Source organism: Tupaia chinensis, unplaced genomic scaffold (genome assembly GCF_000334495.1).
Source record: "Tupaia chinensis unplaced genomic scaffold, TupChi_1.0 Scaffold000604_1, whole genome shotgun sequence".
Lineage (NCBI taxonomy): Eukaryota > Metazoa > Chordata > Mammalia > Scandentia > Tupaiidae > Tupaia > Tupaia belangeri.
The window spans coordinates 3,433,330-3,450,952 of NW_006160122.1; the positions used below are offsets into that span (position 1 = coordinate 3,433,330).

General features: G+C 46.3%; 1 protein-coding gene and 1 long non-coding RNA gene across 2 annotated transcripts in view; one reads left to right on the forward strand and one right to left on the reverse strand.

The window, feature by feature from the left end:
• The window catches only part of LOC114009692 (uncharacterized), a 35,170-nt gene extending 30,681 nt beyond the window's left edge, over positions 1 to 4,489 (reverse strand). The window contains exon 1 of the long non-coding RNA XR_003551072.1: positions 4,380 to 4,489. This is a non-coding gene — a long non-coding RNA (uncharacterized LOC114009692). The remainder of the gene's footprint in view (positions 1 to 4,379) is intronic.
• Positions 4,490 to 4,567: 78 nt separating this feature from the next.
• PPIE (peptidylprolyl isomerase E) overlaps positions 4,568 to 17,623 on the forward strand; it is a 21,694-nt gene continuing 8,638 nt past the window's right edge. Inside the window, exons 1-7 of the mRNA XM_006158608.2 lie at positions 4,568 to 4,607; positions 5,589 to 5,687; positions 8,250 to 8,293; positions 8,801 to 8,827; positions 11,250 to 11,331; positions 12,105 to 12,205; positions 12,599 to 12,722. Of these exons, the coding sequence (XP_006158670.1) occupies positions 4,577 to 4,607; positions 5,589 to 5,687; positions 8,250 to 8,293; positions 8,801 to 8,827; positions 11,250 to 11,331; positions 12,105 to 12,205; positions 12,599 to 12,722 (508 nt within the window). The 5' untranslated portion in view covers positions 4,568 to 4,576. The remainder of the gene's footprint in view (positions 4,608 to 5,588; positions 5,688 to 8,249; positions 8,294 to 8,800; positions 8,828 to 11,249; positions 11,332 to 12,104; positions 12,206 to 12,598; positions 12,723 to 17,623) is intronic.

The window sequence follows — 17,623 nt, forward strand, 5'->3', positions numbered from 1 at the left end:
GAGAGGAGAATGGAGGAGAAGGGATTGCGGCGTGACCATCCCCCCTGGGGGGTGATTTCTCGCTTTCTGTCTCTATGTCTCTCTCTGTCTGTCTGGAGAGCGCACGCGCCCTACAGTGAAAATCTCTCAAAAAAAAAAAAAAAGTTTAAGCCACAGGGTCCAGGACTCAAACCAGAGTCGACTACATGGGAGTCCAGCAACATAATCATTATACCACCTGCTGGTCCCTAGATGCTTTATAGTTTTTTTTTTTTTTAATCAACACTGTGAATTGTCCCTTTTTGCCTAGTACATCTGTTACAGCAACTTAATAATTTTTTGTATGTTGATCTTGTATCTAAGTAGCCCTGCTAGACACTCTCATTAGTTCAAATAGTTTTTCTCTAGATTTTCTAAATTGACAGTAATATCACCTGCAAATGAGAATGATGTTGGTTCTAATTCTTAGAACTCGCATTTACTTCACTGATCACATTGACTGGGAGCTCCATTATAACGGTGGACAGTAGTGCTGACAGTAATCTTGTTCCTATTGGGGTACCTCTAACAAATTGCAAAACTTCCCTTCTGCTATTTATTTTTAAAGATACTTTTGCTATAGGGCGCGTGCACTTGCTAGAGAGACAGGGCGACAGAAAGCGAGACATCACCCCCCAGGGAGGATGACCACATCGCCATCCCCTCCTCCTCCATCCTCCTCCCGGGACCTTGGGCACACACATACATGTGCCTAGTGTACGTTTCAAGCTGCCAGGTCCAGGACTTGAAACTGGGAGTCCCACGAGGAAGACCAGCGCTTTAACCACTACACCACTGCTGGCCATACTCCCCTTCTGTTTTAGGAAGTCCTACCATGGTTCTGGGGCAGGCTTAGGATTTAGAACTATCATCTTAGAATGTGGAACCTAAGACTAGCGTCTCGGCCATTGAGAAATCCAGTGTTCTGAGACGGTGCAGGGTGGGAAAGGCCTTTAGGTTTGGGCAGACTCGGACATCTGTCCCTCCTGCTACCAGCAAAGGAAAGCGTCCCTGGCTCGCAGACAGTGCCTTGGCTTCTGACCCCTCAAACTATCTCCTTGGTACAAACACCGCGCCATGGAGCGAAGAATCAAGAGGGACGCCCAGAGACACGGCTGCTGCGTGATGGCCCTAATGTGGCTTGTCCTTTTCCTTGGGGACCGTGCGGCAGGGCACTTAGCACTGGTGCCAGCACACTCCTGCTCGCTGCCCCTCCTGTGCTGTGGTGCTAGATAAGTGTTGGGGACCCACGGCCTGTGATTCAGCCTCTGCAGGGAGGCCGAGGCAACCAGTGTGCTAAGAAAAGAACTTTCCACTTCCATTTTATTGGAAAGAAGCTCTTCTCTGCTTCATTCATCAGATATTAAAACCCTACTCAAAGCCAAGGAACTGTGCAGTGGGCTGGGGTGACCATGGCAAACAAACCGACATGGTCCCTGCTCTTACAATACTCTTCCTCAGAAGGAAAGAAGGGGATTTAAAAAGTGAATACAAATCCGAATGGTGACAAGTGTGATTATGATGTCTAACTGCTCCCTTCAGAAACACAGGAAAGGAAATGAGGCTGCCCATGCCCACTCATCGCCCTTACACGATGCTCTCTAGAGATGAGATTCCAAAACTTTGCTTTTTAAACGTATGCACTCACCAGAGACAGAGAGACAGAGAGGGAGAGGGAGAAAGCATCGCAGGGGGCATGGTCACACCACAGTCCCTTTTCTTCCATTCCTCTCTCTTGTCAGGGTTTGGGGCATGCATGTGCAATGCTGCTGGCTTGGTTTGTTTGTTTTTTAATCTGCTGGGATGGAGATTCGAACCATAGTCAGTCATGTGGGATTTGGCTCCCTTAATCACTAGACTCCACGGTCAGGCCAGATTACCAAAACTTAATGCCCCATGAAAATGTGTGAATTCTGGGGCCAGCAGATGGCGTGGTGGTTCAGGGCACTGGACTCCCACATGGCTGACTGTGGTTCGAGTCCTGAACCTGGTGGCTTGCTTTCTCATTTTCCCTCTCTCTCTCTTTCACTCTGTCCCTCTCCAGTCAAATTAAAATAAATAAAGTTAAATAAAATGATTTTTTTAAAAAAAGAAAAGAAAACGGATGAATCCTTTCTATTGTATTTTTTTCTGTCTATGAATAATGGGAGCATCTGTACAGTTTGTACAACCACCACCCTCCTCACAACAGACCAAATTTGGTCAGGGGTTGCTGCCTCTTCTCACTTCCTGGCTTTCTGAATGGGAGCTTTCAGCTGGTGGACAGTGGACGGTCTCAACCCCAGCCACTGCCAAATGTCTTGTCCTTGGTGCTAATCTGCCATTCTCCTGGTTCCCAGGCACCCCGACTGCCTTCAGGCTAGCTGCAGCACCCTGCCTGCCCTCTGACACCCCAGGACAGAGGCAGATGCTGGGTGAGTGGGTCACGTGCTTTCAGAAGGTTCCCAGACCTCGGGGTACCACCATTAGTCACCCGCTTAGCATAAACCCAGGTATGGTCAAAATGGGCTCAATATGCATTATGAAAGACCCTCAAATCACTCGGGGAACTCCCAGGGTTTTAAGCCTCTGTGCCAGGAACTGGAGTCTATCCACGCATTCAAGTAACACCTCATCCACATGGAAGACAGCTGATCGGATCCTTGAGCATGAGCTGGCCGGCCTGGATGGTGATGGGCACTCAGCTCTACTCAGACCCCAAAGCCTCAGTCCGATGAGCATCATCTGTGGTTTGGCATGAGGTTAGTGAGGTGGGCTGGGTCTGCGGCCACTACCTAGCTCTGAACACAGCAGGCACAGGCCTTGGAGTTAAACAATCCGGATCTATGGGGGGACACGAGCATCAGGGTCAGGGTGGTGACACTGATGGTCTTCCCTGTGACACACAGATACACGGTGGGTGCCAATCGGCTCCCAGACTCAGGGACCACAGACGATCTATAGGAGCTGGGTGAGTGAAGCCTAACTAGGCCCTCTGACGAGGACTGGCGGGTGCCTCCAGACAAAGGAGAGAGCCCAGTGAGCAGAGGCAGAGGCCAGGGGAAGAACACCTGGTGAGGAGGTGAAGAGCTGGTGTGGAGGTCACAGTTGACTTAGGCAAGAGCCTTTTTATTAGCCCTAGTGATTTAAGCAGGGAGCTCTAGAGTTTAGGTTTATCTTTTTTTTTGAGAGGTTTTTGGTATAGGGTGTGTGCGCTTGCCAGAAAGACAGAAAGCAAGAAATCACCACCCAGGGGGGATGGCAGTGCCACAATCCCTTCTCCTCCATTCTCCTCTCAGGATCTTGGGCATGCACGCACACATGCCTGGCATGAGTTTAAGCCACCAGGTCCGGGACTCGAACCGTGGTCAACTACATGGGAGTCCAGTGACATAGCCATTATGCCAACTGCTGGTCCCAAGTTTAGGTATATCTTAAAGAAAGACTACCATGGACAAGCTGGAGAATGGATTAGAGAGGGAGAGCCACTATCGACTTTTTCGTAGTCTCCAGCACTAACCTTCTGGTCTCCAGGGTTCCACCTACCCATTCTGGGAACGGTGGTCAGAGAACTATTATAAAACATAAATGTGGGCTGACAGGTGGGTAGGGTGCTGGACTCCCACATGGCTGACTGCCTCAGTTTGAGTCCTGAACCTGGTGGCTTACTGTCTTACTCCCCCCCCCCACTCCTCACCCCATCAAATTGAAAAATAAAAATATGAATAAAATAAAATGATTCTCAAAGCAAAACATAAATGTGACCACGTAACTTGACTGTTACCACTTCGTCAGTAGCTTCTCAAAGCGGCCACGTGGCTTAGGGGGTCCTGACGGTGTGGACAGTGTTGTCCCTGTCCTGCCTGATGTCTGCCTCGCACCCCCAGCACCCATGCCTGGCCCAACCCGCCCTCACTGTGCAGGAGCTCTCTCCTCTCCGGAGGTCATTTTCCTTCCTCCCTCTCCTCGCTCTCCTTTCAGGTTTCAGCTTAAATGTCACCTCAGAGAGGTCTCAATCTCTCGCTTTATCTAAAATAGATGGTCTCATTACCTTCCCCCGCTATCTCAATCTGAGATCTGTGTATTACATTAGTCCAAGAGCTGTAGCTCCCCGGCCTTTGTATCATGAAAGCGGCCGCCGACAATAACACTGAAAGGGATGAGCTCCAAGAAGCCTTTATTTTATGGACACTGAAATTTCATTTCATGTAAATTTCACGTGTCACGAAAGAGTCTTTACCTACTATTTCCAATTGTAAAAACCATTCCTAGCTCCCGGGTTGTCAGCTGGACTGTAGCCTTTAATATGCCAGTAACACCGTTTGACTCTGCCGAGTGTCCTTTCCCACCACACCGCGTGCCCTGGGACCCCGAGCGCGCACCTGCGGCTTTTCGGCTTTTCGACCGAGCTTCTCGCTCCGCGGCTGCTGAGAGCTGGACTAATGCAGAAGTAGGCGGAGCCTGCGGGTCCGATACAGGGGCGGGGGGGACGGAGCCACGGGGCGTGGTCTTGAGGTAAGGGGTGGGGCGACGGGGAAGGGGCGGGCCGAGCAACGGCTTTCGGCAGCGCGGAAACAAGATGGCTACCACCAAGCGTGTCCTGTACGTGGGTGAGCAGGCGCGGGCGCTAAATGGGGCCCCGGCAAGGCGGATCGAACGGGTCAGGCTGTAAGGAAAACCAGTTTCTAGACCTGGAGCGTGGCGAGCAGCTGTCAAAGCTGGGTGTCTGGCGGTATTGCTTTACTTCCGGCCGTTGGCCATAGACGTAACCATCATGCCGACTTCCTAGCCCGCTAAGCCCCAGCAGGACCCAGAGGAGTGTCTCCAGATCCACGCGCTCATCCATTTCACAAACGTGCACTGCAGCCCTTTGCCCTAAAGGAAGGAGTTCCCTTAATAGCCAGAGAAAAATGGGAATGATGTCAATTGCAGTTTGATAAGCACTGTGGTGGCAATGAAGAGTGATAGCATGGGTCTGGGTGCCATCCACCTGGAAAGGTGAGAGGGAATTCCGAACGTGGTGACGCCCGAGCTGAGGAGCAGGAGTTAGGCGGCCAAAGTCGAGGAAAGACTTTACTGCAAGGGAGCAGCAAGAGCAGAACCCCAAAGGTGTGAAATAGTTTGACAGTTGGTAACAAATGGGTCATTATTCAGGAAACAAGGAAGAGGGGAAGCAAAGTAAAAGAAGCTGAAAAGGTGGGCAACACTTGGGGTGTGAAGAATCTGTGTGCACTGCTAAGGAGTTTGCACTTTATCCTGAGGACACTGGGGAACCTTTGAAGGAGTTTAAGCAGAGAAGTGGTAGGTTTACATCTTTCCCAAGATTGTTCTATAATTGGCTTTGTAGGGTTAATAGAGGAAATGGAAGCAGAGAGATCTTTTTTGAAGCAGTTGGGGTAATCCTGGAACTACATGAGAGTCTGAAAGAAGGTTGGAGAGAGGAATGAGCTCCATATTTATGGCTGTGCAGTAGAGGGGAAAAGGGTGTTTGTGTATTCAAAAGACTGGATGAGAGGATACCTTCCCTTGATTAGAATGATAACCTGGCTGCTGGGTTTTCTGCAAGAATACAGAGAATGGCTTATTTGCAGGTGGGCTGGCAGAGGAAGTGGACGACAAAGTTCTTCATGCTGCTTTTATTCCTTTTGGAGACATCACAGATATTCAGATTCCTCTGGATTATGAAACAGGTGAGTGCTTTTAGTATCTCTCACATTTAGAATCCTCCTACTAGGAAAAAAATTAGAAGTCACATTACAATTCTAAATGAGCTTGGTGTATAGGAAATTTCAGGAAGGTGCCTCAGTAGGTCAGCATGACAGTGATCTTGGTGCCGAAGGAATGGTCTGAGGCTGTGTGGCTGTGCTCAGAGTTGCCATCTGTTGGGTTTGAAATAAGCTAAAGTTTTCAAGTGACTAGTAGCAAGATGGATTTTAAACTCACTGAGATCTGAGTGTTGTTTCAAGCTGTTTGAGTCCTTCTTGGCCTCTCTGCTATCAAATGGGGCAGCAGGAACCCTGGCCCCATTCTAGGGACTTGGCCTCTGCACATCTAGATGTGTTTTCCTTCAGTTACTATCGTAGTCACAGTTCAGTTTTCTGTTCTATCTTCGTTGTCATTTTTAAGATTGGAGTTTTAGGCCCAGCTCTGTCATCGTCCTTGCATCTGATTGTTATCGGTGTCTTTAACCCCTCTGAGCCTGGGCAGTCTTTATTTGCAAATATGATAAGGTTATATTGGTTTTCCAAGGGCCCTTTCAGACCCTGAGTTCTGTGATAAAATTAGCACTGATGTGGTGCTTGGCCTTTCTGATCAGATCAGCCATCTCCCAAGAGTGGATATCAGGTTTTGAGATTCATGCTTTATGCTCAGTTAACGCTCAAAATGTGTATTTGGGAACCAGCAGATGGAATAATGATTGCATCATTGGACTCCCACATGGCTGACTACAGTTCAAGTCCTGAACCTGGCAGCATAAAACCCATACTGGGCACTTGTGCGTGCATGCCCAAAATCCCAGGAGGAGAATGGTGGAGGGATTGTGGTGTGGCCATTTCGCTGGGGGGAGTGATTTCTCACTTTCTGTCCTTTTGTCTCTGTCTCTGGTGAGCACAGACGCCCTAGAGCAAAAAAAAAATTTTTTTTTTTAAATGTGTACTTGAATGAATAATTAATAGGTTAAATGACTTTATTTTTTTAGTTGCTTCTCTCGCAAAGGTTAGCTTTAAGTTTGGCTTTGGTAGAAGAAATGAATACTTATTTTGGACATTAAAAATATTGCTTAGGCCCATCTTGGTGGCACAGTCGGTAGCAAACCGAACTGCAGTGATGGAAGCCATATGGCCAGCTATTATCTTGAAAACATATCAGGTACATGCACGTGTGCCCAAGGTCTTGATAAGTTGGAGGGCGGGAGACCACAGCATGACCAGACCCTTTGAGAGCGCTCCTCTCTCTCTCTCATGTGTATGCATATGCTATTGTGAACAAAATTAACTTTTTTTTTGGAGAGGTTTTTGCTATAGGGCGCATGAGCTTGCCAGACAGAGAGAGAGCGAGACAGAGAGACAGAAAGCGAGAAATCACCCCCCAGAGAGGATGGCCACGCTGCAATCCCTTCTCCATTCTCCTCTCAGGATCTTGGGCACGCACGCACACGCGCCCGGTGTGAGTTTAAGCCGCCGGGTCCGGGACTCAAACCGCAGTCGACTATGTGGGAGTCCACCGACATAGCCATTACACTAACTGCTGGTCCCCAAATTAACTTTTTAGAAAAGAATTTAAGAATGTACATGTCTCGGGCCAGTTCCATGGCTGGGTGGTTGAAGCAGCCTGATCCCATATGGCATAGTTCAAATCCTGGACCTGATGGCTTGAGAAACACATTGGATGTGTGTGCATGCATGCGCCAAATCCTGACAGGATGGAAAAATGGAGAAGGAATTACAGTGTGACCGTTCTCTATGGGGCACTCTTTTTCTCTCTCTCTCTGGTGGACATATGCACCTTCTGGCAAAATTTTAAAAATACATGTGTGTATGTGTGTGCATGCACGTGTGTGTGTGTGTGTGTGTGTGTGTATTTCTCTATGTATTTACATGTGTACATATAAGAATATGTATATATACATATTTCATTATACATGTCTGTATACATATACAAGTACATATGTATATGCATATATTAGTATATATGTATATAAAATATATGTGTATGTGTGCATATATGTTATTAGGCTATGTCCACTAAAAAAGTTTATATATATACCAAGAAGTTATATATACACACACCCATATATGTGTGTATATAATATATATGTCTCTCATGTTCAGAATCCTCCTACTAGGAAAAAAATTAGAAGTCACATCACAATTCTAAATATGGTTGGTATGTAGGAAATTCTAGTTGGTATGTAGGTTATGTGTGTGTGTGTGTGTGTGTGTGTGTGTGTATATTATATATAAAATAGATACACATGCACGTACCGTGTATGTATACATCATACATACATATATACATACATACGTGTTTGTGTGCGTATAAATGATTAGACTATATCCACTAAAAAAAAGTTTCTTACTGCTTAAAATGTTGTTTAAGAAGACTCAAAGGAGACGCCTTTTTCCTAAATAGTGATTGGGTAGATTTCAAGTGTGTGGATATGTCATGTGGATTTCACTTACTTGTGACCACACTGTTTTTTCCCATTGACCCACATGGTAATTACTTGTTTTTGGTTTTCCTCTTTGCAGAAAAGCACCGAGGATTTGCTTTTGTTGAATTCGAGTTGGCAGAGGTGAGAGAAGTCTGTGCCGCCCATATTTAGTCTGGCTCATATTATTGTTACTGATTACAGAGGAGGTGTTCTTCATTTGTCTGGGTTGCTGGGCCTTTCGCTGATGCTTCCAGAGGGACCAAAAGTGCTGTATGAAGGAAAGCTCTCGTTCTCACTGTGGGCTGTGAATAACATCTCAGGCCTCCTGCCAGGTCCTGCCCCTCTTGCTCTTACAGAGCTCCGAGAGCCCTGCTCATTGAGCTTTCTTGCCCAGCAGTGCTGGTGATTACTTCCTAGACCTTCAGCTAGATGGTGCACTGCTGCGTCAGCTCCAAAGTCAGCCAGGAAATTCCCTTTGTTAGAAACACACATACATTCACACATACACACACACACAACCTAGGCGGGAAATGGCGAGGTGACTTTTTCCCTTTTATTGCTGTCTATACTGGACATATATTTAGACCCCACAGAGGTACTGTGCATTCACCTGCAAACCTGACCTTGTGCCTTGTCTTTCCCTTGCAGGACGCTGCGGCAGCCATCGACAACATGGTATGACTGGAATCTTCATTCTAACTAAAGTTGCTTTTTTGTGATACAGAGGGTCCTTATTCAGACTGGTTTTCTGAACCTCCTAAATTACAAGGTTGCTTAGGGAGGTAAAATTTGTCATTGTGTGAAAATATTCATTGTGCATTGATTACTTACAAAGTTTATCCTTACTCAAATGTCTTTGTCCAGTAAATAATAACTTAAGTCCTAACCGTCCTTGCTAACTAATCTTTTACTGGCTGCCCCATGTCTAGCATGATATGTTTCAAACACAGTACAAAATGATTGTATGGTGAAACTGCGGATTTTGCAAAAGAGGGAGGATTTATGAAGTGCAAGACTAGTTAACAATTGAGAAGAGACATTGAGTATGAATAATGGCAGGGTGTACTTCTGGTTGAAATGATTCGACTATCCAGGAAATGTCCTTAGGAAAAATGATGACACCCTATTATTTATGCTGTCCTTGAGATCCTCACAATTTTTATTTCCCATAGAAATGCAGCAATAGGGGCCATCAGTTGGTTAAGGTGCTGTTAACCTTAGTTAACTACAGTTCAAGTCCTGGACTTGGCAGCTTGCTTTCTCACTGTCTTTCTCTCTCTAGCCAAATTGAAAAATAATAAATAAATTGGGACCAGCAGTTGCTGTAATGTCTGTGTTGCTGGACTCCCATGCAGTTGACTGGAGTTTCCGTTCCAGACCCTGTGGCTTAAACTCATGCCAGGCGCATGTGCATGTGTGCCCAAGATCCCCAGAGGAGAATGGAGGAGAAGGGATTGCGGTGTGGCCACCTCCCCGGGGATAATTTCTCACTTTCTGTCTTTCTGTATCTGTCTTTCTGGTGAGCACATGTGCCCTATAGCAAAAACCTCTCCAAAAAAAAAAAAGAATAAATAAGTAATTCTTTTAAAAAATAAGAAAAGAAATGCAAAGATAGGGCCAACTATCACAACCATGATGTGGCAGTTAAGGCAGCTGGGTCCCATGTGGCCAACTGTGAGGTTCGAGTCCCAGACCTGGTAGCTAAAAAACTCACTAGGTACGTGTGTGCGCTCAAAATCCTGAAAGGAGGGAGAAGTGGAAGGGAGGTGATTGTGGTGTGACTCCCCATGTGGGTGCTTTCTCACTTCCCCTCTCTGTCTCCTTGGCAACCACACACGTCCTTTGGCAAATTGAAAAGAAAGGAAGGAAGGAAGGAAGGAAGGAAGGAAGGAAGGAAGGAAGGAAGAAGGATACATCATATTGTTGGCAGAATTTTATTGGTAAAAAATTTTCAAAGTAATTAGCATCTGTTACATCTTTGTTCTACAAATTAGTTCATAGTTAAACCTGACTAGTGACTGTAAGAAATGTGTTTTGGGGGCTAGCAGGTGGTGTGGTGGTTAAGGCACTATATTCCTACATGACTGACCGTGGTTTCTAGTCCCAGACCCAGTGACTTGAAAATCACGCCGGCACATCTGCATGTGTGCCCACCCCAAATCCTGAGAACAGCTAAGAAGGGACTATGACATGGCCATCCTTCCTATGGGGGTGATTTCTCACTTTCCCTCTCTGTACACATGCCCTATGACAAAAACCTTTAAAAAAGAAAGAAATGTATTTTCATTATTTTTAGTTTTATAATGGTAAAGTCCCAATTGAAGCCCCCCCATCCATAGAAATTTTTTTAAAGAATTATTTTATTTAACTTACTTTTTTCCCTTTAATTTGACTAGAGAGGGACAGAAAAAGAGAGAGAGAAAGAGAGCAAGCCGCCAGGTCCGGGACTCAAACCGCTTTCAGCCATGTGAGAGTCCAGCATCCCTAACCATCATGCCACTTGCTAGCCCCTTACCATAGAAATTTTTATAACTGCCTTAAGCAGATTCACATTGTGTGACCATTTCTGGAACAAATTTATTTATTTGTTTCAAATATTTATTTATTGTGATTTTCAAGCTGCTGGGTCTAGGACTCAAACTGTGGTAGGCCATGTGGGAATCCAGCACCAAAACCACCACGCCACCTGCTGGCCCACGAATTAGTTTTGAATAGTGAGGTTCTCCTTTATTCCTTATTTTCTGTTACCCATTCACCGAACATCCTCAGCTGTGACAGAGAAGTCATTTTTCACCATTTCAAAGCTGACCGTGACCTTTGAAGGTGGACTCAGGTATCAGGAGTCTGCTTTTCTTGTGATTCCAGAGTGCTGTGCAGTTACTTGTGGGAGTAAATGTCTGTGCTGGTGGTGTTGCCAGGAAGCCGTGTGACAGCTCCAGGAGGAAGTTCCCTGCAGCCCCGGGCTGTCCTGCATTAGCTTCCTGTTAGAGGCTCAGGGATTCGGGGGTAGATCATGAGCATCCTCAGAAGTAAATGGAACCTGTCTGGCTCTCTTACTCTCACAGAGTTTAAGTAACTAGATTGTCAATCTTTTCAGAATGAATCTGAGCTCTTTGGACGGACAATTCGTGTCAACTTGGCTAAGCCAATGAGAATTAAGGAAGGCTCCTCCAGACCAGGTGAGTAGAGCAATTTACAGATTCCCAGTCTTGTCTCCCATTGGGTCTCAGCTGTATTTTTATCCCTCTTTTCCTGGATGGAGGTGCCAAATGCTGCTCCCTGGTGGACAGGAGTGGAAGATGGTTTACGTTAGGAAGGGCCGCACCGCTTTGTAAGGGGACAAGAAGTGCGAGCTGCTGAGCAAAGCCAGAGCAGATGTTTCTTTATAAGAGAAGCCCTGTCCGGTTCCTTATCTTTCCCAGTTTTGTGATACTTCCTGGGGTCCCCTGTTAAGGGGTGGAACTGCTAAAGCCTATCCCTTTGTCTTTGGCATAGCTTTTTCACTTAGTCTTGCCACAGGCTGGACTTCAGGACTGACATTCCTAGTGGGAACTTTCCAGGAAAGAAGAATTTCTTCTTCTTTTTTCCTTTAATTTTGCTATAGGGTACATGTGCTCTCCAGAGGGAGGGAGAGAGAGAGGGAAAGTGAGAAAGCCCCTGCTGGGAAGATGGAGCTGCAGTCCCTTCTCCATTCTCATAGGCTTTCAGGGACAAGTGCCCATGCACCCACCATGTTTTTCAGACCTCCAGGTCTGCGTCTTGAACTACCAGACATCCAGGTGGGATCTAGCCAGCTTAGACACCACTCCACTAGTGGGCCCCATGGGAGTCCTTAAGGGGGAGTTACCTGGCCAAGAGGTCCACAGTGTCTTGTATTTTGCTGACCAGAGCAGCTGTAGCAGTTGGCTGATAGCTTGAATTTCTTAACATTCGTCTGATTCTTCCCCGTCAGTTTGGTCTGATGATGACTGGCTGAAGAAATTCTCTGGGAAGACTCTTGAGGAGAACAAAGAAGAAGAGGGGTCAGCGCCTCCCAAAGTGGAGACCCAGGAGGTGAGAATAAAGGCTCTGCTTCAGGGGAGAATTCGGTGGCTTCCTCAAGGCTTTTTTCTGTTAAATTCTATGGAAATATTTAAATATATACAGATGCAGGAGAATGAGTAATAAACTCTTAGTGCTATGGGGAAGGCAGTGCTGAGCGAGTTACAGGGAGAGTTCCGAATCTGTCCGGTTACATGGTGCTGCCGTCTCCCGTCACTGGCTGTCCAGCCAGGCACAGTGGCCGTGGCTCCTGCCGTCTGCTGCCCTGTCAGGGCCGGGGCCTGCCCTGTCAGCACCTTGTTCCAGCTTACTGGAGGCATATGCTGAGTGTGTGTTCAGAGTACCTGTGCTCCTCCATGGGGCGTCAGGGAGTTCTCTCCAACGTAGCACTTCTTTTGCACCTAGGGAGAACCCACGGCAAAAAAAGCCCGGTCAAACCCTCAGGTGTACATGGACATCAAGATTGGGAACAAGCCGGCTGGCCGCATCCAGATGCTCCTGCGCTCAGACGTCGTGCCCATGACGGCAGGTGAGTGGGCTGCACGGCGCATGAGCAGGGAGCCACAGGCTTCCCAGGACGCTCGCTGCCTGCTGCCCCGGTTCTGGTGCCCTTGGCATCGTTCCTGACCGGAGCGATTTGACATCTCACATCCTGGGAGCAAGTAGTAGATGAGACAGAGCAGGTGTTTTTGAAGCCTTAGAAATACTGATTTATTATTTTTTAGTATTTTTTATAGTACAAATAAATGTATTTGTGGTGAGAACAAGCAATAACAAAAACTCAGTATTATGCATATAGTGCAACAGTATTGACGGCAGTTCATTGAAGAGTCTTTTTCCCCTTCTCCACATCCAGTCCTACCCTCTGAAAGTGACTAGTGCTGGGGCCAGCAGGCGACATGGTGGTTAAGGGCACTGGACTCCCACATGGCCAACCACAGTTCGAGTCCCAGACCTGGCACCTTTATTTAACACTTTCTCCCTCTCTTTCTCTCTCTCACACTCTGTCCCTCTCTGGTCAAATTAAAATAAATAAATAAAGTTATATAAAACGATTCTTTTATAAAAACAGAAGGGACTAGTGCTAATAGTTCCTTGTGTGCCCTTCCTAGTTTGCTAAAGACTGACTTTTACTTATTTTTTAAAATTACTTTATTTAACTTTATTTATTTATGTATTATTTTTAATTTTGACCAGAGATGGACAGAGTGAAAGAAAGAGAGAGGGAAAGTGAGAAAGCAAGCCGCCAGGACCAGGACTCCAACTGTGGTTGGCCATGTGGGAGTCCAGCACCCTCAACCACTACACCACCTGCCAGCCCTGACTTTTACTTATTTTTTTAATTGAAACTTTGTTATCTGGGCTTATGTTGGGTTGTTGGAAAAGTCATGATGTAAAAGGCGGTGAGGAAAGGATGGGGGTGGTTAACGGCGTTTTTAAACAGGATTTTAACCAGACTTACCATTTTGCTAATTACCTTCGCTCTTGTGGTGTAAATTGAGTTGCTCTTGTCGTCTACCTGTTTAAGATTCACGACCAGCTCCATGGCTCAGCAGTGCTGCTCAAGGGAAGCTAGACCCCCATGACGACCAAAGTTTGAGTCACTAGCCCTGTCAGCTTGAAATAAATTGGGCACACTCATGGTGCCCAAGATCCGATGGGCTGGAGGAAGGGGGTGGTGGCATGACCAGACCCTATGAAAAGTGCCCTCTTTCTTTTCTCATGTGCATGCATGCACATTCTTTCATAAATACAAATATATATATATCTTTTTTTTTTTGGAGAGGGTTTTTTTTTTTTTTCCGCTATAGGGTGCGTGTGCTCGCCAGACAGAGAGACATAGAGACAGAAAGTGAGAAATCACCCCCCAAGGGGGTTGGTCACGCTGCAATCCCTTCTCTTCCATTCTCCTCTCGGGATCTTGGGCACACATGCACACACGCCCAGCGTGAGTTTTCAGCCACCGGGTCTAGGATGCGAACCTAGGTCGACTACGTGGGAGTCCAGCGACATAGCCACATAGCCATTACGCTAACTGCTGGTTCCTGATATATATATATATATATATATATATCTTTAAAGATTTGGCTTTTTTGAGTCTTCTGTATCAGTTATGACTTGCCTATTTGTTTTTAAATTTTCTTTTAAAAAAATATTTATTTCATTATTATTATTATTATTTAACTTTCTATAGGACATGTGCGTTCACCATAGAGAGGAAAGGTGAGAAAGCAAGCCACCAGTACTTGAGCCGTGGTCAGCACCCCAGCCACCACGCCACCTGCTGGCATGTTTATTGCTGTTGACTCTTCTACCCTACTTTCTTTTTTTTTTTTCACTATTTTAACCATTTTTAAAAGTGTGTAATTTGGGGCCAGCAGTTGGCGTAATAGCTATGTCACTGGACTCCCATGTAGTCGACCATGGTTCAACTCCCGGACCCGGTGGCTTAAACTCACACTAGGCATGTGTGTGTGCGTGCCCAAGATCCTGAGAGGAGAATGGAGGAGAAGGGATTGTAGCATGGCCGTCCCCCTCGGGGGGTGATTTCTCGCTTTCTGTCTCTCTCTGTGTTTATGGTGCACACACACGCCCTATGGCAAAAACCTCTCACAAAAAAAGTGTGTAATTTGGTGGCATCAGTTATATTCATAATGAACAGCCATCACCACTCTTTTCAAACTTTTTTATCAAACGAAACCATTAAATTACCCATTAAATAATTTCCTTTCAGGCCCAGCAAGTAACATAGTGGTTAAGGTGCTGGACTCCCACATGGCTGACTGTGGTATGAGTCCAGACCTGGTGGCTTGAGACTCACACCAGATGCGTGTGTGTGTACGTGCCCAAAATCCTAAGAGGAGAATGGAGAAGAGATTGTGGCATGGCCATCCCTGCTGGGGGGTGATTTCTCACTTTCTTTCTCTTTGTCTCTCTGTGTCAAGCAAGCATATATGCCCTATAGCAAAACTCTCTCTAAAATAAATAAATAATTTCATTTTCCCTCTGTTTCTAATGATCTGTAATCTTTCTGTATCTATGAATTGGTCTGGTCTAGATATTTCCCCCCCCTTTTTTTTTAATTTAGTTTTATCTATTTTTTTTTGACAAGTTTTTTGCCTTAGGGTCTGTGCGCTTGCCAGAGTGAGAGAGACAGAGTCAGTGAGAGGGAAATTGACACATCACCCCTGGAGGGGATGACCACACCACAATCCCTTCTCCCCCAGGATCTTTGGGCACGTATGCACAGCACCAGGTGTGAGTTTCAAACCACCAGGACCAAGACTCAAGCCACTATCGGCCCAGTGGAGTCCAGTGACATAAATACTACGCCATCTGCTGGCCCCTTGTTGGTATTTAATTTTTCAAGGGGGAGTTTCTACTATAGGGCTTGTGCGGTTGCCAGAAAGACAGAAAGCGAGAAATCACCCCACAAGGGGGATGGCCATGCCACAATCCCTTCTCCTCTCGGGATCTTGGGCATGCGTGCACACGTGCCTGGAGTGAATTTAAGCCACTGGGTCTGGGACTCAAACTGCAGTCGACTACGTGGGAGTCCAGTGACATAGCCATTACTCCAACTCCCGTGGTCCCTCTTTATTATTTTTTAACCAGAAAGAGAGGGAAAGTGAGAAAGAAAGCCACCAGGTTGGGACTCAAACCATGGTCAGCCATGTGCGAGACAAGCGCCTTCTTCCCCACACCACCTGCTGGCCCCTTTCCTTTTTTTTTTTTTTTTTTTTATTTTATTCATGATAGTGTATGCAAAAGAGGGGAAGAAAGAGAAGCACCAGTGACAGGGTCTTATCAAGCCCAGGCCCTCCCCTGGCCCTCAGGCTCATCAGGATTTTGGACATATGCATACTCATCCAGCATGTTTTTAAGCCAGCCTGACATTCTGAACCTCACATCAGCAGGGTGGGTGGCTTCCAGCAAGGCAGCTCTGTTGCCACCGACTGTGCTGCCAGGCTGGGCCTGTTTTGTTTACACAGAATCGCACAATTGTTCTTTTTCGTGTCTGCCTCATTTCACTTAGCATAATGTTTTCCAGATTCATCCATGTTGTACCATATAGCATCCCTATTTCATATTGGACTGTTGTGTGTTGATATGATACTTTGTTCATCCATTCATTTGCCGGTAGACACTTGAACATTGTGTCTACCCGTGCGTGGGTACCCAATGTATTGCCACCAGGGCTAGGGTTCAAATCATAGTGGGCCATGTGGGGTCCTAGTCCTTCTACACAGCACTGAGTCACTGCATTGCCTGGCCAGTCTTCTTTATTTAAGCTTTATTTTCCAGGTCTCATACTTTCTTTTAGGTTCGTTTATTTCTTCCATGAGAGACAGATGGACGAGAGATAGGTACTCCGTATGGAGAAGAAGAGATTGGTCCTCACACGACCCACCCCCAGTCTCAGCTGGCCTAGATCATGGCCGTGCACACGTCCAGTGTGCCCAGGGAGGTCCTGGAGTCCCAGGATCTTACCCATATTGCGAGGGCTAGGGGGAAGGGTTCAGATGCATGACCACTGTTGGCCCCATTTTGAGTTCTATAGACCTTGAAGTGGTAATGCTGGGTCATCTGATAATTCTGTTTTAACTTTTTGAGGAACTGCCAGAGTGTTTCCCAGAGTCTGTCCCATTTTCCATTCCCACCAGCAATGTGTCAGGGTTCCGTCTCTCCACAGCTTCTCTGACAGGGTGAAGTATCTCATTGCGGTTTTGATTTGCATTTCCCTAATGACAGTGATGCTGAGCAGTGATGTTTTCATTGTTATTGGCCATTATATGTCTTCGGAGAACTGTCTATTCAGCAGTTTGGCCCATTTATTAACTGGATTCTGCATATGTTTGTTGTGGAACTGTAAGTTTGTTCTATATTCTGGATGTACACCCTTATCAAATATAATTTGCAGATATTTCCCCCCATTCCATGGGTTGCCTTTTACTCTGTTGATACTGTCCTTTGATGCACATGCGTTTTTAATCTTGGTGAAATCTAATTTATCTGCTTTTTATTTTCTTTTTTGAAAAATTGCTAGAGGACATGGGTACCCATGGGAGAGATGGGGAGAGTGAGAAAGCACCCCTGTGGGGGATGGTTACAGCACAATCCTTTCTCCTGTTTCTCCTTTTGGGATTTTGGGCATATACTCACTAGCACCCAGTGTGTTTTTGTTTTGTTTTTTTTTTTTGAGAGATTTTCACTGTAGGGCACGTGGGCTCGCCAGACAGACAGAGAGAGACATAGAGACAGAAAGCGAGAAATCACCCCCCAGGGGGGATGGTCACGCCGCAGTCCCTTCTCCTCCATTCTCCTCTCGGGATCTTAGGCACGCACGCACACGTGCCCGGCGTGAGTTTTAAGCCACCGGGTCCGGGACACGAACCGCGGTCGACTACGTGGGAGTCCAGCGACATAGCC